Source organism: Neolamprologus multifasciatus, chromosome 23 (assembly GCF_963576455.1).
Source record: "Neolamprologus multifasciatus chromosome 23, fNeoMul1.2, whole genome shotgun sequence".
In the NCBI taxonomy this organism is placed as follows: domain Eukaryota; kingdom Metazoa; phylum Chordata; class Actinopteri; order Cichliformes; family Cichlidae; genus Neolamprologus; species Neolamprologus multifasciatus.
In genome coordinates this window covers 21,139,131-21,165,320 of record NC_140460.1, presented here as the reverse complement: position 1 = coordinate 21,165,320, position 26,190 = coordinate 21,139,131, and the positions used below count along the sequence as shown (strand labels likewise).

General features: G+C 38.5%; 1 protein-coding gene across 1 annotated transcript; it reads right to left on the bottom strand.

The window, feature by feature from the left end:
* Positions 1–72: 72 nt before the first annotated feature.
* On the bottom strand, positions 73–21,832 carry igfbp2a (insulin-like growth factor binding protein 2a). Its single transcript, XM_085150463.1, has 4 exons — positions 21,418–21,832; positions 7,419–7,600; positions 5,254–5,394; positions 73–4,879 (listed from the first exon to the last, which is right to left on the bottom strand). Exons 1-4 carry the CDS (start codon positions 21,815–21,817, stop codon positions 4,727–4,729), a joined length of 876 nt encoding a protein of 291 aa, XP_085006589.1. The 5' UTR covers positions 21,818–21,832; the 3' UTR covers positions 73–4,726.
* Positions 21,833–26,190: the final 4,358 nt, after the last annotated feature.

The following is a 26,190-nucleotide window of genomic DNA, read 5'->3' as shown; positions in this document are numbered from 1 at the left end:
TTGTTATTGCGCTGGGACTAGTAATTTCCTCATCTCAACTGGTTGTCTCAAGACAAGAAAAAGAAACCTATAAAATTCCATCCTAATCAGCTAAGTCTATATCTTTTTTTTTTGTCCTCCAGTGCACTTGGACTAAACTTATTTGTGGCTGGTGCCGCTCTCAGCCGAGCTTTGTATGCTTGTGAAACAAGATGTTCCAAGCAGGTTGCATTTTTGATAAATAAGCCCTTATGAGGAGGGACATTAGGTCCTGCCATCTTAACCCGTGAGTTTTCTTATTGTCAGATTTATGCACATTCTTAATTTTCTGTTATTGATGTTGGTGTAAGCTGAGACAGACCCATAGAACTTTCCCTTTCCAGACAGCTGTTTCCACTGTTTGTAAATGTATGTATAAAGTATGTGTGCATGCTCCTGAGTGTGACTGTACGTGTGTGTGTATGTGTGTGTGTGCTAAGCGTACCATACCCTTGTAGTTCTCAGCTTCTCAAAAGCTCTGATTTCAGTTCACATGAGCAAAGTCTGCTCAAACTACTGTCTGCCAGACTCGGTGCTGTGCATTTCCCTTCACAGCTCGCACACAAATCATATGCAAAGATCCCGCATTGATTATTTTTTCCATGTGAAGGGTCTTCACTGCCACCACACAGGCAAATGTGCTGGCCAATGGTGACTTGCTCTCAGGGTTCATCGAGTACTTCATTTTGCGAAGAGCAAGGTCGCTGAGTTTTTATGTAAATTCAAGTGCCTTCTGCCCCACACCAGTTTGAATTTTGATTTGCATGTGGCTCCACAGAGCTGTTGGATGAGGGACAGATCAAGCCCAAAAGAGGAAAACAATTTTAGGTGTGGATGTGGTTTTCACTCTTCAGTCGGTTGCTGACAAAGACTATCATGATCTTCCAGTCAAAGTGCTGCTATGACGACAGAGGAAAAGATTTATTCTATTGTCAAGCATTTGCCTAATTTGCTGTTTATTTTGTTGTGTAATCCTAATATTCAGTCAATGAAATATAGAAATGTCTCCTCGCTTTATCACGATGGTTGGGGAACACTGACAGCGGCACATCAGCCTGTTTTTCTCAGTGCAAACCTCTGGCATGCTGTTGATTCAGGCACACGTGTAAACACAACAACACAGTAACACTCTGAACACTTTAATGTGAACATTATGGTGAAATATTTATCAGGTGTGTAATTGATGTACTCGTTTTTTTGTTTTTTGTAAAGGCTAATCACTATTTAAATAAAGTTCATGTACTCACAAAAACTGTACGTCTGCACTTTTGTCACGAGTATTTAATGAGGGGCCTCCATGGTTAACATGTTGAGTCAGTAGTTGTGTGTTTTGCGTTTTGCTATCTCTGTGACCTTGACACTGTTAAAGGCAGCCGTGTGAGTCTTCACGCAGGTGGCTTCCATCTGCTGTCAAAGCAGAACGGCTCTCTGTGACATCACTGAGTGGTTTTGGCTGCTCTCTGTTGCAGCGAGAGCACTTATGGGATGACAAAGAGAAGTTAGCTTGTTTTCATCGGCTCTCTGCGAGATCTAGAATTCTGAGACCCTGAACAATTATTCTCTGTCATGTCTTAAAGACCTCACGCTACCATTTTATCCCAATAAAGTACTTCACTCTTAGTCTGCAGGCTTACTCGTGGTTCCAAAAGTAGGATGGGAGTTTAAGACTTCAGCTATTAGGCCCCTCTCCTGTCAGGAGACAGACACCCTCTCTACTTTTAAGATTAAGCTTAAAACTTTCCTTTTTGATAAATCATATAGTTAGGGCTGGATCACATAAGCCAACCTTTCGTTATTTTTTCTTTTTGGCAGCTAGAGGACCTCACATGATGCCATTAGGACTCTTTCTTCACTCCCCTGTCTTTCACTCCCCATTCATCTTATTACCTTCATTCCCCAACCACTCAGGGTGAACGCCTGCCTGTCCTAACATTTCTTCTTCCTACACTCAAAAAAATCTGTTGTTGGATGAACACAATTTAATCATGGCAGCTTTTTCCACGTGATTTACCCAAGTACAATAACCCATTTTTGACCATGTCAAACCAACACATTTGGCATTTGGTGGTTTAATGTAACCAGATTACGGTGGCTCAACGTAGTATACTTACATTGACTTGAAGTGATTTATTGAAGTATGTAAAGTGAAATTTGTTTTAATTCATTCTACACAAGTGAAAAACTTTAGGAAAACACAATGAAAACTTGTTGTTTGAACAACTACTTTGTTAATCAAGGCAATTACTGCTAGTCTTGCTTAATGAACCAATATGGGGGTTGATGATTTCATAGAGACAAACAACCATTTGCACTTCCATTCATGGATAATTTATAATCACTCGTTAACCTAACTCTAAATACACACTGCAAACCAGCCAGATTGTGGATTTGAACGCAGGCCCTTCTGGCTGTGAGGTAACAGCACTAACCATCACACCACCAAGCTGTCAAACCAGGCTTAACAAAAGTAGGAAAGCTATGATTACAAGGCTTGATGCAGAATTTTCTGTATGTTTTTGTCCTTGACAGGTTAAACCACAATAAATAGCAATAGCATACACGTGGTGTGGGTGTAGTTGTCTGCCTCTTAAAACTCCAGCGATTTTCCTGTAGTTTGACATCTAATGTGATCTTGTGAATTTCTCGAGTCCAGGCAACTAACCACTCTTACTAGATTGTATCATTTCATCTCAAGAAGAACAAATTAAGTTGCTGAATTTTCATGCAGATGTTTTAATTACGTTCACCATAGAAACATGTTTGAATCTTGTACATGTAACAACCACTCAATTTCATATTTTTGAGTGTAGGAAGGACTTTTTCTCCTTCGCATTGTTGCTTTGCGCTTGCCCACAGGTGATTTTTCACTGTTGCTGGGTCTTGACCTTATAAAATAAAATGCTTGGAGATCACTGTTATTGTGAGATTTGATAATAGAGGACAGGGTAAATCAGGTTTTCTGCAGAATGTGATCAAATCCAAAGACCATGTTTTCTTCACACTTTCAGTCCTGCAGTTTTGCTTGCTGGGGTCAGTATGAACAAGCTACAACTGCAAAGTCAATAAAGTATGCACCAATATATATATTATTTTAATTCAAAACGGTATGACTATATTTAATGTTTTCACTTGGGGAAATGCAGGCTATGGTATTATAAAACTGTCTATTCATACAGTAATGTGCAAAAGTCTTGACCCATCATTTCTTTATATTCTGCTAGGAGAATGAGGAATGGGTGCAGCAGTTTTCTGAAATGTGCAAACATTCATGGAAATACAGTATAAAGAGTAGAGTTTATAGAACTTATAGAAACAAACTTAAAAGTCAATATTTGGTGTCACCACCTTTATTATTCAGCACAGTCTGAACAACATTTCTTGAAGTCTTCTTCAGGAATAGTTCTCCAGGCTTCTTGAAGGACATTCAAAGCTCTTCTTTGGATGTTTCTGCCTTCTGTTCCATTCTCTGTCAACATGATCCCACACTGCTTCAATAATGTTGAGATCCGGGCTCTGTGGCAGTTTTTCTATCCAGGTATGATTTTACTGCATTGGCAGTGTGTTTGGGATCATTGTCATGCAAAGTCTGATTTTACTTTTCTGTGATCTCCAGCACTAATGGCTGAAAAGCAGCCACAAACGATGACTGAGCCTCCACCCTCTTAGACACTCACTGTTGTACCTCTCCCTTAACCATCTTTCATACATACAGATGATGATTTGTACCAAAAATATCAAATTTGGATTCATCACTCCATAAGAGCTGTTGCTACACTCGACACTATGCCCTACGGAAGGCCAAGTTTTTAGCTAATAGCACTAATAGCTAGTTTTTGGAAAAGCCTGCTATTAACAAAATACCTAAAACTTCAAACTGCTTCCTTGCTAAATTGTTTGCTATGTGCTTTAATGATTAATAGGTCATTGTTAAGTGGGTTAAAACTTTAGAAGCCAGAAAAATCTGGCTTCTATGAAGAAAAACATAAAGAAATGAGGGATGGCTTGAGACTTTTGCACAGACAGTCTAAATCTCCAAGGTTTGAACATTGTCAAGTTCGCTCATTCATTCTGAAAAGCTTTCAAGTCATTCACATCACATGAATGATGACGTGCACAGATTGATTATATCGTAGTTTTAATGGCATTATCTGTTTATCACTTACGGTCATGTCCTTCGGCTGAACATTTAATGCACTCTACTTCCAACAGGTACTACATTTCATCTTTAATACTTTGTATTAATAGCCAGGTGTACTCAAAGCCTAGTGTATAGTATTAAACCAACAGTAGTCTGTAAGCTAGAGCATTAAAACACACTTCGAAACATCACATATGTTGAAGGCTTTTCATTTTTCAATGCATACAGTACAAAACACTGATAACAAAGCAATCTGAGCAAAGTCAAAATCACTAAAGCATAGTCACCGACGCTCCAGATGACGCCTACTGAATATCTAAGTGGGAAAAGGGAGTCTTATCTCCACTCACTCCCCTCTAAAAGTAATCTGCAGCTACATCTTACGCAGCAAGCTGGATTCTATCATTTAATCCTTTTTGGTGGTTAAGACTTCAAATGTCAGTGTCATTGTACGAACTAAAGACACATACGCACAGACAGATAATACATAGCTTACTCTGATGTTCTTTGTTCCCAACCTCTTTACAGTTTTTCTTTTTCCTTTTATGTTTTGGGATGTTTGATGCCACTTTAAATCTGGGCCATGTCAGGGAGCTCCAGCTCTGTGAGGTACTGGCTGCAGTTGGGGTCACCCCTCACGGTCGGAGCTGATGGGATGGGTCGGCCAGTGTGTGGGTCGACACACCAGCACTCCCCCCTCTGACCATGGAGAGACATCTTGCACTGAAAAACAGAATTTATGTTGTAGTTTTGTTACCTGTACGTTTCATGCTAAGCTAGCAGTCTTACTATACATGTTTTATAAAGTGCATGCACAAAAAGAAGCTTATCAGTTCACAATGTGCAATCCCCCCTTTTTAGTAATTCGTGTTCAATTTATTGAATTGTTATTATCATTATAATAATTATTGATACTGTTATTATTATTACTATTATTATTATCAGTATTATGATGAGAAAATGATATGTCAGTGCAACCGATTATTTTGTTAGAGATGGTGGTTGCGATGCCCACCTCCCCTCTCCATACCTGCATATTATCAGTTGGGTATAACCTCTGGGCTTACCGCCCTCTTTCCCAAAAAGCCCAGAGTCACCTGTTTTAAGTTATACTGCCCCCTCTTGTCACAGTTGGGGATATGCAGGGCATACAGGTCTTCCAGAGGACCTCTGTTATCTCTGAAGGGCATCTTGGATATCCGCTCGAGGACCTGGTCGAGTTCCTGCTGACACTGAGTCTTTAGAAAAAAGCAAACATAAGAACAACAAGCCTGTCACGTCCACAGCAAGGCTGTTATAGTTAACTATAACTACATGTGAGTCACCTGCGTTTACAAAGGGCCGTTTTTTTCTCTTTCTTCTCGTAATAACAATTTGGATTTTCCTAAATCTTGGCTATTCACAGAATAATATTCAGAAAAACTGAAACTAATATTTTTGTGTTATTGTAAGGTCTTTACCTTATACCCTGCAATAAAAAGCACCTTGAGAATCAAAATCAGAATACTTTATTAATATCTGAGGAAATTATGTGGTGACAGTTGCTCTGAGACAGTAAGAACAGTAAGTAGCTAAACTAAATTAAATAATACAATATATTGCAAAGTTACAAAACACAACAAAACAGCTCAAATTATAAATATCCCAGTATGTTACACAAATTAAATACATATGGTTGACATTGAGGTGTCCCTCTTGTTATACTGCACTTTGTTATTTTGTCTCTCGAGGATATGCAAATAAACTATTGCAGTGTGTACATGTGCTTTAGATGGCGATGAGGTGACTGTTGTTAGGATTTGACAGTGTATCAGTAAAATGTAATTTTCAACTAAAATAACCAAACAAAACTGAAACTGTGACGCCAAATCACAAAAATTTACAGCTCGCTACTGCAAAATTGGCTCTACAGCCATATTTTAAACAATTTTCACTATATGAATACTGCACCTTGTTTCATTTATATAGAAGTAAGAGTAATTTATTGTTATATGCACATATTAATATAGACAGGGTGTTTATTCTGTAGAGTGCAATCCTTATTTTCTTAGACTCGTTTCAGACAGCAGTCATAGAAAGATTTGAATATAATAAATACATAAAAATACTAAATTATTATAAATAAAGTTAAATAATACAAATAATAATAATAATAATAAATAAAATAAAACTAATAAATAAATCCAGGATTGCAAAACACTAGAGAGACAGTACAAGTAATACATGTACAAACAATACAAACAATGACTTGAAGAGACTTGAGTTGTATTCATACTTTTATACTTACATTGTATATTTGTATTGTCTTTTATAATATTATTCAATCGCTTTTTACCGTTAGGTAGTTTTTTTCAGTTTTACTGTGTGAAAGGAGAAGTTGACCTTGAATCTTGTTGTACTGGAAAGGAAGGAATTTAATTCAATTCAACTGCAAAGCTATAGCACGTGTAACCCATGGGCATTTAGGTATGCTGGAGCTTCAAGGCTCCCTCTGAAAATCAAACATCTGTTCACTCATGTGTCTTTTTAATTTTCATATTTTAAAAATTTATTTTAAAATCAATTAAAACCAATTATTCCAATGCACATCAACAGCAGGTTTGCAAAGCTATTGGCACATTTTTGACTCGGTTCAGCTACAGCTAAAAGTCTTTCTGTCTATGAAAGCCACTTGTGAATAATGACTCATCGGTAACCGCCAGAAATCTTGTTGAGAAGTTCTAATGTTCCCAGCAAAGCAATTTAACCTTTACCTGATTGTTTTAGTGCACAGATGATGGATAAAAAAATATGAGTTTTTCCCAAAAATCTCACTCAGAGCAGGTCAGGGGTATTAAAGGTTGAAGGTTCGTCCATTTAAATATCTTCAATGCCGTCTAAAAGATCAGAACCTGCAGCACCAGAGGGGGGCAGCACATGTCTGTGAAGTCTGAGTGCAGCTGTTCCACCACACTCAAAGGGACTACAGTAGATGTACTCGGTTTATACAATCTTATATCAACACTAAGCTCTGTTGCAGTGCATAATTCAGGCGATTTCACCTCAGCGTCTACATCTGATATGTGGCGCAAGCTTCATGTGATCCCAGTGTCTCAAAGCAAAATCTTACCAGACTTTAAAATAACCGAGTATTGTAATGAACCCATGTGTTATTAAAATGTAACACAGTGTAAATACAGCTCCTAAAATAGCGGTAAAATCACATGAGTGTGACTTTGTTAAACCTCTACAGAAATTAAACAGACACGCCACTTCGCCTTGCCTGTTTGGGCCGAGTAGGTTTCACCTCTTCCACCTTATTGGTTTTCATCTTGGTCTTCATCTCCTGTCTGTGTTGGCGTACGGCGCTTTCCTTGGGCCCCAGCCAGGCGGCTTCTTTATTGGGCTTTCGGATACCGGGGATCTCACTCACGCCATGCTCCAGCTGCAGCTCCACAGCCTCTCCTGTGGATGATGGGTAATGACACAAAAGCAGTAGATTAAGATTTCATTCTAATACTAAAAAGATCAAAAAGCTATGAAGAATTTTGGGGTTTTTTTTTTGGTTGTTTGTTTTTTAACGGCTCAGCAACATTGTGCGGTTTAGCCAGGAAAGTTCTTATGGCTATTGTTCCGGTACACGTTGCTGACAACCTAGAGTGTCTTTTCACTCTCAACCACTCTGTTTCCCATTAACTTTCATTCTCTTGGTAATGAAACGGAATTTTTAGCTGCTGGAAGTGACAGGAGACACACTCCAGATTGCACAGATCATTTTTCAGAGCAACAAAAGAGGAGCTTAGAAAACCAATGATAGCATTTTTACAGGGTAGAGGTGAAATTGACCTCTGAGACTGAGCTCCATCAGGAATAAATAATAACAGCATGTCCTTTGGAGTAACAGCAATAATTCCTAGCTAGATAGTGGAGTTGAACCCAGGACCCATGTATTAACAAAAGTCTAAATTGTGAATTGTTACTAGGAGGTCTTGAAACAAGATTTCAAAACGGTTGTAAGATACAATGTCATCTCATACAGTGTCTTGGTGATATAAATCAGCCTAATATCCATGTAAAGTAACTAATTTTAGAATTTATAGACTAAATAGGAAATAAAACACATATATTCGCAAAAAACAGATTGATAATGTTATTCATTGTGTGTGTAAGACATGGTTAGATAGACAATAAACACAATGTATCATTGTGGAGTTAAAGCTTCAGACTCCTCCAAATCTTTCACTGTTTTCTTCAGTGCATAATATGGTCATCTAAGGCACACAGCTCAGTTGAGCCAATCAGGGAAAGAAATGCTCTTAAAGGTAGGTTGGCATTGTTGAAGATGTAAAACAGCTTGTTTCAGACAATATATGATAAAAACTGTAAAGTGTGACTCATGCAAATCTACCCTATAAATCATGAAACTATGAAGCACAAGGTTCAACATAATCTGTTTGGTGTTTAAAAGCATTAAAATGTTTTAAATGCATTTTTTCCCCTTAATTTTGATATAAACACAGAACATACTGTATTTTACACATCTGTGTTTGTGGCTGTTTTTTATTGTTTGTTTTACTTTTTGTTGCATTTTTACAAGCACGTCTCCTGAGCTTGTGATAGTTTATTTAACGCATTTGACTTTTCCACAAAATGTGTCCAAACCACTGTGAAATGTATCAGCACAATCAGTGAGTCACTGGAAATATTTCCTTTCTCTTAAGAGAGAAGAAACCCAAATTCTTGACCAGCTTATGAGCTGAGAAATGTTGGCCACTACTGAACTTGCGTCATGATGAAGTTTCCATGGTGGCTTTACAGTGTGAATCAGTCCCACAAGCAAATGTTAATGGTGCTGATAAAAAAAATACAATGGATATAATCAAATATGTAAAGTTACACTGTATGGACAAAAGAGATGGGCCACACTTGTCATAGGTGCATAAAATCAACCATGCAGTATACATTTGTGACAGAATGAGTCGTTCTAACGATCTCACTGAATTCAAGTGTGATACTATGAAAGTTTTTCCCTCCTTGTTATTCCAAGATCAGCTGTTAGTGGTATTACTGCAAAGAGGAAGCATTTGGGACACATAGCAACTCAGTCATGAAGTAGCAGACCAAGCAAAGTTACAGAGCGGAGTCGCTGAGTGCGTAAAAATCAACAACACTCTTTTCTGTCAGTAACTGCATGGCTTCAAACCTCCACTGACATTAACATCAGCACAAAAACTGTGAGCGGACAGCTTCATGGCATGGTTTCCATGGCTGAGCAGCTTCCTGTAGGTGTGATGTGTAGGAAAACCAGTGCTTTTGTCCATGTAGTGCAGGGGTGTCAAACATATGGCCCATTGGCCAAAAGTGGCCCAGTGGATGGCTTTGGAAAAATGTGGAAATTTTAAAGAAGGACACCATAAAAATTGGACCTCTAACAGTAATTTCCCGAGTTTAACAGTTTTCTTGCTGACAAAGATTTAACCTACAGCCTGTCATACAGCAGAGTGATTAACAGATGAAACATTCATTGAGAGAAAACTTTTTTTTATTGTTAAGTGTTCAATTTAAGACTGAAACTTTTCTTTTCTTTTTTAATCTTTACAATATCATTTTCTTTTTTTTTATTGAAAATGGAATATTTTCTGTGCATTAAGATACATTTAATTTACACAATAAAGTAATTTATTTTTCATTTCCATAACAGTGTAAGCCCAGAGAGTCTTGCCGATGGGTTGTTGACTTGCTGCCGCAGCATTTCTTTTTTCAATTTGGAGAAAGTGAAATGTATTGCCAGAACTGCAATATTTTTTTCTAACCCATTTAAAGGCTGAACGGTGAAATAATTGACAGAAAATTCTTTCTTAAAATGTTTTTTAATCAGGTGTTCTAGCAAATTAAAAAATAACTAATTAAATATTAAATCAAATACGTGAGTTTTTGTTTGCGTCACATCTCCCACATTCTTTTTTTTTTTTTAGTGCTTAAAAACATTTTATTGTGCAATTTTCTATTTTAGGTTTTTCTGTGAAAAAAATCACATTGATGTTTGAGAAGTCTCAAAAACTCACAAAAACTCATGTATCAAATGTGATTCACGAAGGGTTCAGAGGTTTAGACATCTCAGGAATTTCCCTTACGTAAAGTAAGGGAAACATTTTTTAAGCTTTACTGCTCCAGCCCACTTAGGATTCAAGTGGGCTGTACATGGCCAGTGATTTAAATGGATTTGACACCCTTGATATTCTACTACTATTGCTACTAGTTATACTGGTGCTACTTGTATTACTTCTACTTTGCCAAGGATTTATCATGGTGATTTTGACTGAAATTAGAAGATCCTAGTAAAACCACTTACCCTTGCGTCCATACACATCAAGCTTTTTTTTGGTTATGCACAAGAGACCTACACAATATTAAGCAGGTGAGTTTAACAGTGGAACTAATTGGTAAATACATATGTTTTTTAAAGCCTTGATTCGGGTTGGCAGCCCAAACATATGATACATACAAGTCTATTTTATGCCACTACATTGATTTAATTGTGGTGTCTTTAAAATTAACTCCAAAATACAGATTTTAAGTTTTCTTTCTAAATGAAATCACCAAGCATGCTACTTGAATAAAAATGTGATCATCCACAGGAGGAAGAACTGCTGTTGGCTTTTCCCTCCCAAAGAAAATGAGTGGCTTAATTCTTGAGAAGTTCACCAACGTTTTTTTCTTTTGTTTTTAATTTGGGGTGACTGTTGCTCAGGAGGCAGAGCAAATCAGCTGCCAACTGAAAAGTTGGTGGTTCAATCCCCAGCTCCTCTAGTCCGCATGTTGAAGTATCCGTGGGCAAGGTACTAAAACCTGAGTTTTGCCCATTGAAGTGAAAGTTAACCTAAAAGTGCTCATATGAATGGGCTTGTAGTAAAAGAGCACTTTCAGTGCACAAATAGAGTTGAAATGTTCTATGTAAGTAGTCCAAATATATGACTACTAGTTAAGTGCTTAGCTAATAGTGTTTACTGATGAACATTTAAATATCCAAGTAAATGAGAAAGTGGGTCATTAAATAAAGTAAATTAAATGGAATAGCACCTAAAAGTACTAAACCTAGCTAATAAATGGCAAGCTAAAAATAGATCATTTAAAACCATTTAAAATGTATATGGACTGATACTTATATAACACTCTTCTACTCTAACTGTGAACTCAAAGCACTTTCTTACTACAAGCCTCAGCATATTGCACACACTTCCATAGAAGTCCTCTTTTACCTATCACGTTAGCACCTTGTCTAACATTTTAAGTACACACTAATCAGGGGCAACTTGGCCAAAGTTTCTTTGAAGGCCATCTTAAGAAAGGAGCCCAGTAGTTATGTTCCAATCCATAAAAACTCTACATTGGCGAGGAATTAAACCCAGGCTCCCTGTGTGGCAGGTGAGAATTCTTCCATTGTGCCCAAATGAACACAAATAAACATGAGAAAAGCTGTGTGGGCGAATCATATGAAAAAAAAGGATCAAAAGAAAAATCACCAAATTCGGTAGGATTAATCCTGTGTGTCGTTTTTAATCCTTTTAAAACAGAAATACACAATACCAGAGGAGCAAACAATGCCCTCAGTAACACTGGCGTTAAAACAGGAACCTTAAATTTAAATTTAGGGACAACTGCCTCTTCAAGTCCCTGTAGAAATTCCTCCAGGCAGCTTTCATTTACTTCACCCATCTCTCCTCTGCTAGGAGTCTTGTTAAACATTAACCTAAAAGCACAAAAAAGCTCTCCAGACAGATGGAGCAAACAAAGAAAGAGGCCATCAGGTCCAGCCCAACTTGTTGTCTCTGACAACAGAGCATACTTTGGAGTTGAGGGTTGGCAGGGAGTGGAAGAGGAGCGTCTTTCCAAACCAGCAGATTTTCAATGAAAAGATGTTACATGATGCGCATTCTTGCTGCTACAAGTAATATTTCACAAGGTGAATTTATGAGCCAGGACACTGTGTCTTTTTGCTGAACTTTTGGTGGAAATCGTGTATTTCGCTTATGCAGGGCTTCACTTGACACCTGAACGAAAGAAGGGAAATAAGCAGAGACAGTAAAGAAGGTCAAATAGTTTGCCAATCAAGTGGATAGTTTGCAGCTATGCAGACCAAGCTTTACAATGCAGACTTGTGGAAATGTATTTAAATGAAAGCGACGATGGTGGACTGAGGAGGCATTCCCTGTACCCTGCAAGAGGTAAATTTGACATCCGGTTATAGAATATGATTACAAAAGGCCTAAGAAAGAGCAGGAGAAAGGAAATTTCAAACGAAACAATAACAAGGTGCTGGCGCCTGTTGCCATCAGATAGATCTAGTGTTGTTGGACTTGAGTTCCCCCTACGATGCTGCACTGTGCTCTCTCTGGATTTTCTTTGAGGAAAGCATTTCTTTCCTAAAAGGGGCAAAAGTCAGATGTTCAGATGAGATGTTCACTAAAAGTCTGGGCACGCACAGACACACACATGAATACACAATCTATAGCAGTGCACTTCCTCTTCAACACACATACGCACACACAAATACAAAGGGTCAGGACCCCACTTTTAGGGGGCACTAGGCCTCTGCAGTACAAGCCACTCCATAGCAGTGGGCTGGAGATCAGCAGCATCAACAGAGCAGCAGGCCTACTGTCCAGTCTACTGCTTGAATTAATCCCTACACAATAGCCTGAGAGGCTTCCTTTCTATATCTGATCCATGTTGAATTCCCAGGTGGCACGTAGGCCAGAAGTGTCATGTCTGATTGTCCAGAGTTTGGTCAACTGAGCAAATGACAGACTTGGCCAAGCCATAGAGAATGGAAAGGTTCAGAAAGGAAATCTCCGAGCACCAAGCATTCTTGCTCCATCGTATACATATTATAACTGAGTACTGTGCAAAAGTCTTGCGCCACCCTTCATTTGTTTACGTTTTGCTGGGAAAATTTGGAAATAGGCGCAACAATTCAATAAAATATGCAAACATACATGGAAATGCAGTATATAAACCAAGAACAGAGTTTGTCCCATTCTTTCCAGCTTGGAGGTAAATATTTGGTGAGACCACCTTTATTCTTCAAACACAGTCCAAACTCTCTCAGGCAGCTTTCTTGTCCTTTCTTTAAGTAGTCTTCAGGAATAGTTCTCCGGGCTTCTGACCTGTTGCCACTGATTTTCAGTTGAGTTCTTGTGTAATTTTCAGACATCAGCCTTTTCTCCCTGTTTCCCTTCCTTATGAATGGCTTCTTAACAGCCAGCCTTCCACTGAGAACATTTCTAATAAGCTTTAATGAAAAGTATATTGGCCAGATGCATCTTTCAGGGCCTTTCAGGATTTTATTCTATTTCTTAAAACATGAATTTTAGGTATTGTTCATCTGCTGTAGATATTTTTTCACGACTGACACTTCTTCTTTTGTCCACCAGTTGTCCAGTTTCCTCATTTCTTTTAATAACACATTGCACACAATGCTGAGAAAAACAAAATGTTCAGCTAACAGCTTTTTAGGGAGCACCATGTTAGTGCAAAAATGCTATTTTTTTGTCAGTCAAACTGCTCTACCTTTGGCATATTTTGTTGATTAAAGAAATTGGAACAAATTAAGGGTTTTTCCAACAGGCCACCAGTAACAAAATGCCTAAAGATACAATGTAAAATTGGTTCTTTGCTAAGTTGTCTGCTACATATCGACACACCACTAACCATTTCTTGAATTAGATGTCTTTTCTCATGCTTGAATGATTCATATGTCAGTGTTAAGTGGCTTTGAAAGACTTCCAGAAAGCCTGGAGAAATATTGCTCAAGAAAAAATAACAACAAAGTCTGGCTCCTTACAAAATATAAGGAAATGAGGGGTGGCTCGAGACTTTTGCACACTACTGGAGGTACAGCTACTGTCCATTAAAAATGGGGCTCTAAACTTATAATAATGTTAGGGAGCTGCAGACATCTATATTGAACTTCTAACTGATTAACTGCTAGCCTAACCTAAGCCCAGCTTTAGAAAAAATGTATATCTCTGTATGAAGATACGAGAGGTCAAAAACAATATTTGATTTAAATTTGGCAGATCTTGCACTTCTGCTTTTGCAACTCTATCAATTTTCAAAATCGCACGCCTTGTTGATTTCAATTTCAGAAAGGTCTGAGGGATCCAAATCTGGCAAGTAGGGTTGGTATTAAGCACAGAATGTGATCATGTGGCCAAATAACAATCACAATGGCATGAGCGGTGGTTAAAGTAATTTCCAACAAATGACTCCCCATCGAGGCATGTCAGGACAGTGCCCGTGGTCAAAATTGAAACTTCCAAGGACTGACTCAATACAGGCAACCTTTCTGAAAGTTGTACTAGAAATGCTCACCTTGAACTTTAAATCAAGTAAGTTTTGAAAGGTTCCAAGACTGGAAATCACTGTAATTAACTCAAACAATCCTCTCTGACAATTATTTCTGTCTGTTTAAATCTTTGCTTAAGTGTAACTCCAGAGACATCCACTAACTAGGTCAAGCTAAAATCTTCATAGACAGATATACTATATGCGTTACTTCTGGCTACCACTTACTTAATTAGAAGTGTGCATATTTTGTGTGTTTGCACACAAAGGTAAAAGGGGAAAAAAATTAAGAACAAATGAAGCATCTCTCTGACTCTCAGTAAGTGGTAACAACAGTTACCCAAAATTGATCTCTTTGAATTTTAGAGGCTTTAAAAGGCACAGCTTTTCTCTGTTAACTTCTTAAACATCGCTCTAAGGTGTGAAATAAATAGGTCATATGTCAATGAGTAGATTTATTACAGACTATAATCCATTACAAGACCTAGTGGAGTTGTTTTCTGGAAACACAAACTCAGCAGAGTTTAGATATGTTTACCTTGCAGGCTTTTTGGCCTGCAACAGCCATCTGAAAGCAGGCTTTTGCACAGGCTCCAGCATGTATGTATGCTCTGTGGTATCCAAGACTAGGCATCACTACCGGCAGCCCTGGGTGAACTTTGGGCAGATTTTACACGGCCTAAACAGAGGCAAGCTGTAACACGACAACGCTTAGAGTGCATCACGCTGGCAATAATACTCTGCTACAAACCTTGTACCTCAAAGGTCTACTTTTTTGGAACTGATCATGGTTTTCGTGGTGATGACCACACAGATTTTCAACAAATGTCATTCTTATCCTATTAATCTTTCAACTAAAGTCACAATAAACAATTACATTATAATAACTTGTGCATTTTTTAACTATAATGTTTATGGACTACAGCAAGTGGAAAAGTGCTGAAACAAGCAAAGGAATAAAAGAAAGCTGTGGGATGGTACAAAAAAATCTAAAAGAATGCACATTTTGTACTTTTTGACAAACATTTAGATAGAGTCATGATGTTTGCAAGCCCTGAAATACACTCTGCGTGTTTTGGTCAGTAACAATGATGTAAACTTGACTTTTATCTGTTTAGAAAAAACTAAATAAGGCACCATTAAATAGATTTCTTTAAACAATGACAACAAAAACTGTTTTTTTTTGGCTAGGACATGACTTCAATTATAACAAAAATATTATTAGACTTGTACTACTAACTACTGCCACTAGACTATAATAGATTAGGCTTGTAAATCAAAGAATCTTCCCCGATTCTCTACACAGTTTTATCAGAATTAGCTATTGTTTATCTATTATTTAGAAACATAAGTTAATCATTAATTTGTTTTTAAACAATATTTAGTTTTCACTGTTTGCTAACTACAAGTTACTAGGGTTGGTACTTTCAGCTGCTCCCTTTTTCCCTTTTTCTAAGAATCCTGCCACTTATTTGTGCTTGGGAGTACACTAGCCATCAACCTTCCATGTATAATGCATGTGTTAACCACTACACTACAGAGTTAGATGTTAATCAAAAGTTTCAGTTCACAAACTTCTAGTTATCTATCACTGTACCACTTTTTTAATAAAAAAAAAAGGTTGCACATATTTTGGTGCTCATCAACAAGCTTCTGTCATAATTCTGGGTGGATATTTGACCACTCTTCTTGGCAAAACTATCGGTGTTCATTAATTTCGTTGGTTTCCTGGAATGGACCTGATATTTAAATGTAGTCCACAAATTTTCAATAGGGTTGAGTTCTAAGCTTTGGAGCTCCAGAAGAGATTATAGAAGATTAACAATTACAGATTCCAAGATCACCCATTCAAACAACTGCACCTAACTACAACTTATTTGAACGTGTTACCGCTTTGTAATGGTCTGAAAGAAGACCCTTAGATGAGAGGAAATTGGTTTGGATGTGTAGGGTCAGGTCTACCATGACCTGGAAACTGCATCAGTGTTGACAGTTAGAGGGTGCCGAACAAGAAAAAAGCCCCTGCTTAAAAATTGGCACCTTCCAACTTGGGTGAAATTTGCAGTTCCCCATATTGACAGGTCAAATGTCTTCTGGGGAAAGTTTTATGGTCAGATGAGACAAAGACTGAGCTATCTGGCCACAGTGGTAAGAAGTGTTTTTGGAGCTGTCAAAGTAAGACTTTCAAACCAAAGAAGACTATACCAACTGTCAAGAATGGCTGTGGTAGTATAATGTTCTTGGAGCTGTTTTGCTACCACTGGTACTGGTACATTGGATATAATTGAGTGAAGAAGAACTACCTTCAAATCCTTCAACTTCACCTTAAATCATGAGCCATATGGTTGAAACTTGGACACTGCTGGGTGCTCCAACAGGACAATAATCCCAAACACACATCAAAACTGGCTTTGGAATGGAAAGCAGGCTAACATTAAGCTTCTGGAATAGCCTTCACAAAGCCCCAACCTCAACCCTATTGAAAGTTTGTAGACTATGCTTAAAGGTTGGATGCCCATTTAAATGAACTCAATCAATTCTACCAGGAAGAGTGGTCAAATAAAAACTTACACTCTGGAAAAAGAACAGATCAAAGAAAGCATTAAAAGACCAAACTTGTGCTTTTGAGCTAATGATCTTCTTACGACAACTGTAGGTCTTTCTCATACTTTTTAAGAATTTGTCCTTTATTAAAACAAGTTCAGAAACTGCCCCCATTCACGCTCCCAGTTTCAGTTGCATTTCAGACAGTGTTTGTATTGTCTTAAATCACCCTTGACCAATCTGGAGGGTGGGAAGTTATTCTGGTTCTCAATAGGCAAGAGGAGATTCTTGGCACAGATATGCGTGAAGTTGACGCCTCAGGGGGAGATGGCATAAATACCCATTTTGGGCAAGATTATCTCGGAGCTATTTCAGTCCTGCAGGCTCCGTCTGAATGCCCCTGCAGGTACACAGGAATGCCCCCTGTCAGCTAACAGTGTTGTTTCAGCAACCAGATGTCACAGGAGTCCCCCCCGTTCTTTCCACCTCATTTCCCATCTCCATAACAGCAAAAGTAACACTGGAAGACGGTTGTTTTGAGTGGTTGGTTGATTAACAGTACATTTAGTGAGGTGTTGTTAAGGGGACAACAGCATTTGCTTCACTCTTTTGAAATCTTGTGCGCAGGAACTGGCTCTATTTGGAGCTTTTTTTTTATCAACATGTTCTCTTTCGAGGTTGTATATGTATGATTCCAGTCAAAACAATTAAACGCCCATCCAATCTGTTTAAAGGAACCTTTATTTGGATCCAGGTTTCTGTGGGAATGGAATATCAAGTGATACTGTGCATAAACACAGGGTAGTGGGAAAAACGTGGGTGTTAATTTTAAATAGGAAGACATTTCAGCTCAAAATCAAGTAAATAGGATAACTTTGTTGCCATTTTGTTGTGTCTGAAAAAACTTACGCTCTGATATTTTATATCATTATATTCTTAGAATCCAATTTTCTAACCAGGTCACGGGTTCATTTATGGAACATTATTTTGCAAGGGAGTATCCCATTTCTTTCTCCCTTTTTCACCACATTACAGAGACCACTTTGACATTTAAGATCTGTTAATCTTCACGGTCTGTGTCAAGTGCCAGCAATCATCTCAGGAGCTCTATCCTCACATTTTGATCCTGTTGAATCCAATCCAGGATATTCAAGACTCCACAAAAACAGTTGGATATTAGGTTTATCAAAGTAGGCTCAAAGAAATGTCATTACAGTGTATACATTTCTTATATGAAAACCAGAGTGGGAAAGATGCACCAACATGTTGATCTGAATGGTTTCAGTATAAAGCCTGAGAGCTAAATATTGTCTAAAAGCATATCCACACTGTCATATATATATATAGCAGCGTCCGCAACCCCCGGGCCTCGGTCCGTGAGTCGTTTGGTACCGGGCCGTGAGAGTTGAGGCTCAGGTGTGAAATGAATAGTTTTCAGGGTTTTTATCAGTTTTCAGCGTTATTTTGTTATCGTTTTTATCGTTTACTCGGTTTTCCTTGGTCTTATCACGTGTGTTATGAATAAATTTTCTTTTTTTCGGTACCGGTACTAGTTTTATTTTGTTGTATTTATCCGCGACACCTTAAAGGCCGGTCCATGAAAATATTGTCGGGCATAAACCGGTCCGTGGCGCAAAAAAGGTTGGGGACCGCTGATATATAGCATACATGTAGCTCAGTAGATCTGACCGACATGCATGAGCTTAATCTTAAAAATCCTATCTCGATCAGGCTGTAGACAAACGTATTCTTTACACACCTAATTATAAATGAGTCAGTTTTCTTTCACTCTCAGTCAAAAACCTTCATTATTTGTACAAAGAGTTTTAATACGAATCTAACATGACACTGAAAGGAATTTTCAGTGATGAAGCAATATCTGTTACCAAGTTACGCTATTAATTAGGTGCTTTGGTCAGAACAAAGCACTGTAACCTCAACCACAGACACATATGCTGAAAGCATCACTGCAGTCTTTATCTCACAGTAATGTGTTCCTTTCCTATTTGCTATCTTGTTTTGAGTATTTTCACTGATATTTTTCATTCGTCTCTTGTCAGACTTTTGGTTTTGATTGCAAACAATAATTTAATATCACCCAATCTCCTATATCTTCCTATTCCAACTTTTAACAAAAAGCTGTGCATTACTTTTTTTCTTCTTTTCTTTCCTTTTTTCCCTACATGATTATTGTTGGATCAAAGAAATAGGTGCTCTGACCTTTGGCCTCTTTGCTGCGGGTCACTTGTAGTGTTGATTAGAGAGATTATAGGGACTCTGCAGCTGCTCTCGGTGCACTCTTGTATACCTATGATCAGATAAATTCTTTTGAAGAAAAAAAACTGTAAAAATGCCACCTCTAAGTAGACACAGCTTGCTGTTCCTTGTCTTTGTTCCTTTTTAAAAGCTGACATGCTAAATGGACAAAGAAGAAGATGATGTCAGGATGATGTGTATTTATATAAACATCCAAATAAAGCAGCTGTACTATTTTGTCATTTGATTCCTTGCCCAGATGCCAAATCAGCTCAAGAATCACCTCCTCAGGGATCAAATAAATAAAACTACTTAATTATTATATTAATCTTTTTTTTCCCCAGATTAATTCCTGGAATAAAGTGAATGCAATGGGTATTAACCAGAACATTTAAAGGCTGCTCTTCATCATCCAGAAACCTCTGTGAGCTGCTTTGTGTTTTTGCTTTTTGCAGATGACTTATGTATCGCAAAAGCTCAGACTCCACGACAAATCAACCTAGCAGCTATTAGTGTAGTATCTTTAAAAAATGATGGGATGAGCAGCAATTTATTATTTTGTGACTCTTGAAATTAGCCTCAGGAAAGTGTTTCCAGCCTCACTTTGGTAAAAAATAAATAAATAAATAAAAAAATCTAACTGTCTTTTATCTTCTGACCCCAAGAAAGCTCTGCATGTCACTTAGACCACTCACTGTAATCCTGCATGAGTTTCAGACTTCACTCTTCCATCTGCAGCAGCATTAGCAGCAAAGCTTTTATCCAAAACATCTCCAGGTTCAGCTTTTAGAGCTTATTTCTAAGCTTTTACCAGTTTTTTTGGACACATCAAACTAAATCTTGAAACCTTCAACCTGTGGAACCCGGTGCCGAAAACCTCAGAGAACGCAAAGAAATAGTGATGTCTAACAAGCCTTTACACGATGTGCCCATGTAGTCTGCACTCTGGTTTTGCTCTTGTGTAACTCTCAGTTCATTCCTTTACATGCACTATTAATGTGAGCATAACCAAGCAATTATTGGGGCTGATGATTAAATCATAAAATGCATCACAAAGCTTTTTTTGACCTTTTGTGCTCAGGGAGTGGGGGTTACACAAGAGTCCTGTTTATGGTAGTTTCTCTATGTTCCAGGACTCCAGTGCCCAAAGTAAACATGTGTCAGTCTGAAGGTAAACTCTGACAAAGCATGGATTTTGGAAATGAGTAAAAATCACACCCCGGCTGCCTCCACTCTACATTCATTGACAGTGTTTTGCGGCCTCAAATTCAGCCAGTTAATGAGGCTGTTTGCTTTTCTTCCTCACTGTGACCTGCCCCTGTTCAAACACAAACCACATAAGCCTCGCTGGCTCCAGGCTTCATTGTGATCCTCCAGCGTATACATCCAGGTAGACAGCCTACAGTTAATAGAGTCAGTGTCAGAGCCAGTCTATAGTTAGGTCTAGTCAAAGCCTAAAGTCCACTTTTCCAATCAATGCAGCATTCCTTCAGTGTTCTCCCTCTCTACATATATATTTCTTTCTCTCCACTCCCTGGGGGAAATGTCAACATCAATACTACACTGTTTTCTGTGTCCATCCCACTGAGTACAACTTCTGGGGCTTTTGCAGGTGACTAACTCTGCTGCAGTGTTTTAAAGGCAGCTTTTTCAGGAGGGCCAGCTGTGTGGTGCACAGCTGAGATGAGCTGTGCAGAGTGGCTGTTCCTTTATCTCTTGTGTTTATTTCTCTGCGTGCACACTAGAATGACCCAATGCACATTACATCCCCCGCCTTGCAAAATGCTTTAAAAACTAGTCATTTGCTGTAGCACAAATTATAAAATGACACCCCTCAAATGCGTGGCAATGCAAAGGCCATGTATGAATGTAGCAATCTAGCAACTATGAGATGCTGAAATCTGCGTGAAATACAAACTCGCAGTTTATTTAAAGGCGTTTAAAAGAGGGGAAACATGGTTTAGTATCATAAATATGCAGTGAAGAGGAATATGGACAACTTCCCTGCTGAGTCCCAGATTAGGGCTTAGCCTTCATGACAATGCAATATTTCTGCACTGTTTCTCAGCCTGCAGTCTAGACAGTGTCATTAAAAATTGATAGAAGAAAAGCAGGTTTCCGGTAAACTGACTGACCGCTGGTTTGCTCCCGCTGCTCCTGGCTGTGGGCGCTTGCCTCGGTGTCCACTTTGCGCCGACATTGCCCCTGGCCCTGCACCAGTTGCTCCAGGGGAAGCTCCGAGTCGGGCGTCGGGTAGCATCGCAGACCGGTGGAGCACCTCGGGGTGTACACGCCGCACAGCTCGCCCTCTTGCCGGGCGCACACGGGACAGCACCCGCAGCCCGGTTCGCGCACTATCTCCGCGCATGTCTCGGTGAGCTTTGGGCACAGCGCCTGGCGCTCCGCGGTACAGCCCGGGCAGCGGAACACCATCTCGGCCAGAGAGGCACCGGCCAGAGACACGGAGAGGACCAGCAAGCTGCAGCCCGCGTACAACAGCATCGTTACAGGCATGAGGTTTCGGGGAATTATCATGGGCAGTGGAAGGCAATCACAAGTGTGGGGGGTGTGGGGGGGAGAGAAGGAGCAGAAATGTGCACGCGAACAGGTGAAGCCGGGGGGCTGGGAGGTCTGCTGGGTCCTACACATTCCCAGGTTTGCTCTCGGGGCCAAAGAAAACTTTTGTTCATTAGGGGAAAAATAGGAAGATTGTGGAATTTCCTTCACAGGGAAGAGCAGTTGTGACACTTTCTCATTATATTTCTCGATGGCGTGTTTTATTGGAAAGATCCTGTCTAACCCAAATTATAGGAAAGAAAAACTTAACTGATGCCACGCGGGGAAACAAATGTCATCATCATCATCATCATTATCTTTAAATGACCTGCACTGCTGCTCCCCAGCTGAACCAGTTACATCAGACCTTTTTATGGCCATATCAAGGCAAAATTAACCTCCTATAGGCGATTACTGGCAAACTATTCCCAAATGAAAAACAGTTTTGTTTTTTGGTTTGTTTGTTTTTTACCAAAAGCGATGTGAGGCTTGAAGTTGAGCTCAAAAAAGAGAGAAAAAAAGACAACTTGCATATTCAAAGACTACTTTACATTAGCCTGTTTGTTTCAATCAGCACCTTCTCCCCTCAACTCCCAAGAATGTATAAACAAACAAACAAACAAACAAACAAACAAAAGGACTATGTGCAGAGTATTCCTTACATGGAAAGACCTCCCCACAGTGGCTGACATGTCAATTGACACTCAATTAAAATTTGCCAGCTGCTTCCAGCCTATATACCTGTGTACAGTGATGCTACTGTGTGTGTTACTCAGCAGTGTTTCCTATTGATTGGCGAGGCCAAGCCTTGAGGTGTCGCGCTCGCCCGCTAAACAAGCGCCATATTAACCCCGTCCAGTGCACCAGACTAATAGGTGTTTATTCAAGGACCCAGAAATAGAAACGGCATGTGTAACCTTACTCCGCAGATATAAATGCAGATTATTTTGTTTTGTGGGTACCCACTGATTTCATGCTATTTAGCCCCATTCAAGATCGGCATCCCTGGCTCACCTTGGAGGTATAGGGAGGGAGAAAGGGCACATTTGAAGCTGCTTTATATCTCGGGAGTGTGAGTTAGAGGGATGCCCAAAAGGCTGTTTGCACATAGAACCTCATATGTCATTTTACAAAAACCATGGATGGAAAAGCAGTGGGGAGAAAGCCGGTAATGTGTCTGGGATGGTCACCAGCTTATAGGCCTAACACGCCACAGTATCTGCCCCTGTGTGCAAAGTGATCCCCACCAAGGTCAGTTACTTAAATTCCTCCCCATGGAATTATTAAAAAAACACAAACTCTGGATAAATTCTACATTTATAGAGAAAAATATGGGATCACTGATGTGCTATGTGCTTCAGTCTGTATACAGAGGGAGTTCTTTATGTAAGAGGTCATCCTGGAAATGGATACAATCACCCCAGGGGGCACTTGAATAATAAATAAATAATAGTTATACAGCAAAACATTATTATTCAAATACATGGAAAAATAATAGGTAAGTAAGGAACAGGTAAATAATAGGTAAGACTGTTCTAGGCCAATAATAGGTAAGTAAATACAAGATAAGAAAGTACTAGGTAAGTAATACGTAGGTAAATAATATGCCAGCAGTAGCTAAGTAAGTAATAGGTAAGTACGCAATAGGCAAACGAGTTTAAAAATGTTTCTAATAGAATTTGCAAACAATATAAAGAAATTAAATGATTAGACCTGATAAACAACTGGCTAGAATTATGGCCAAAACATTAGAAAAGTCTAACTAAACTCTCACATAAGCCAAAAAGAAAAAAAAAAAATTGATGACTAGATTTAGTCAAATCATGAATAAACTGCTTAAAGATAATCAGAACAGAGTTGCAGATAAAAATAGTACATGAATTACTGAAAGAGTAAGCCAGTAAATATAGCTGAACAGTTCAAACTGTTAGCAGAATTTTTGTTTGAGAAAACAGTAATCTGGAAGTAGTTCAGATCACATTGAGATCAGATCAACATGAGAGGTGTTGCTGATGACAAGGCTCTTGAATCTATCGGTGAGGTCATTGCCAATATATTAGATAAGAAATGTATATGCTTTAATAGCACTTAAAGCACATAAATACCTAATTAAAAGTAAAAATTCCTCATTTGAATAAGCAATAGTTCCATCTATCTTGAAAAGAATCTCTCATTGTTGATGAATTATTCAAACTCCTATCTAGCCAGTAGAGAGATGAATCACTATTTTACCGATTAATATGATGTATTTCGTTAATTTTACACTGCTAGGCCTCACTGCAAGCCTGTTACTTCACAGTCATCTCTAATTTCAAAATACATTGTCATTTAAAACAAATAAGAATAAAACCGAGTTTACTAAGGTTATTGGACTCTCCTGGCATCTTATCAGTGAAAACAAGTCCATTTTTTACACTTTGACAATGAATGAGTGCACTGTTTAGTGTCTGGCTTTGATTACTGACTTAAATACGGTTTCCCTTTACTTGGATTACTGATTGGATAAGTAACAGCAATGAGCAGGGAGTTAGGAAAATATTATATCATCCTGTTAGTGGGGTTAGTGGGAGTTACCAAGGTCACACGAACAGCAGATACGCAGCTGGATTATGACTTCATATTGTAATAAACTGTCAAAACTAGTAGACATGCATGCATGGGTAACCTCTTCCTCCCAGTTGAAGGTGATCCACTTCATACATTATGTAAAGGTTCAAAGGTTTGCTGATGCTGACCTCTAGTAGCACTATGACTAAACTGCATGTGGAATGTATTGTACTTCATTTCTGCTGCATGAAATTTAGAAGGGTTACCACCTGGAGGTTTGAAAACATGTTTGATAACATCAGTGTCACTGAATCACGGCCATGAGGCTTTCATTTATTCTCTGCGGTACAGGTTTTTTTTTTATTTGGCCAAAGTAAAATTATTAGCATTTGTGCAAATCTCACTTTGGATTCTATTGTTTTTTAGGTGAAAAGAAAAATGTAAAATTAAATAAATAAAACTTTGGGACTAAGGGGTTAACTGAATATGCACTCAGGTCTCTTAAGCGGGTGAAACGCGCAGCATCTTACAGAATGGAAATGTTTACCAAATTACAGAGCATAAATCCTTACATGGAAATGTTCGCTTCACAAGTCCCAAATGGAAAAATGCTTGTGTGTTTGTGTGTGTGTGCGTGTGTGTGAGAGTATGTTTGTTTGCTGCCTAGCAACAAGTGATGCATGTGCAAATTAGGAAAGTTCCTGCTTTATTTGCTCATGCAAATCATTGTAAAGTATTTGTTATGAAGCCAAAAGTGTTACCCAATAAAACAAAAGGACTGCTGAAAACTGCTTTCCTGGTTTAGATCAGTTAAGTGTACAGAGGTTAAAGCTTGTCACCTGGTTACATGCTGATGTAATCACTGTACATGGACGTGATTGTCTTCCCAGTATTCTTGATTATATTCAGATTTATATTCTTCTTTCTATTATAGTTGACCTACCTGCTAAAATCAAGCTCATGTTGGTTCACCACAAATTCAATTCAATTTAATCTGGTCTGTTTTGATATGAGTAGATGTTGTGCATCTGTGCAGTGCAAGCTCAAATGATGCCTCTTGGACACCCATCGAACTCTGTTTTTTATTGGTTGCCATGGCTGGAATCTGATTGGACCAACACCTGCCAGCAGCTGTAAAACCACAGCTACCACAGGGTCTGTGTCTTATTATATGGGCTTTTAAAGGGAAGAAGCCAGAAAAAGTCTTTAGTGCATGACCTTTGAAGGGTCCATGTAAGATTTGCAACACTTCGGCGTGACTTCATCTTAACTTTATGTATATATTTTTTTAAAATTTATTTGCTTTTGGTTTTCAAGCACAAAGTTAAAACACATATAGTATATACAGCTACTTACTTATTTAATACAGACCATTATATGGAATCTAGCCTCTTTGCTGCAAGTGCTCCACCCAGTGGCCACAGACGTTTAAATTTCAACTATACATCATGTCCAGAAATGTTTTAGCACATGACAGAATTTTTTATTGATGAAAAAGCAGAAAATCTCTTTTTAAAAAAAGTTCTTATGCCTTTCTACACGTCTGTTTCTATTTTTGTGCCTTTTAAGTAGAACGAAAAGAACTGCTTTTATAGGCTTGCTCTGTCTTAATCGTTCTTTCAATATTTTTTGGCCATAATTTACATCTTATATATGTATAAAAATATGTATTTTTGAATTATTGTAAGATCATAACAGAGCTATTATACTTTTGTATTTTCTTAAATCAGTTTTGTTTTTGTTTCTTTTTGTTTCAGTCAGTTTCCTGATCGGGTTGGCTCATTTTAGTTTAGTTTTTATTGTTT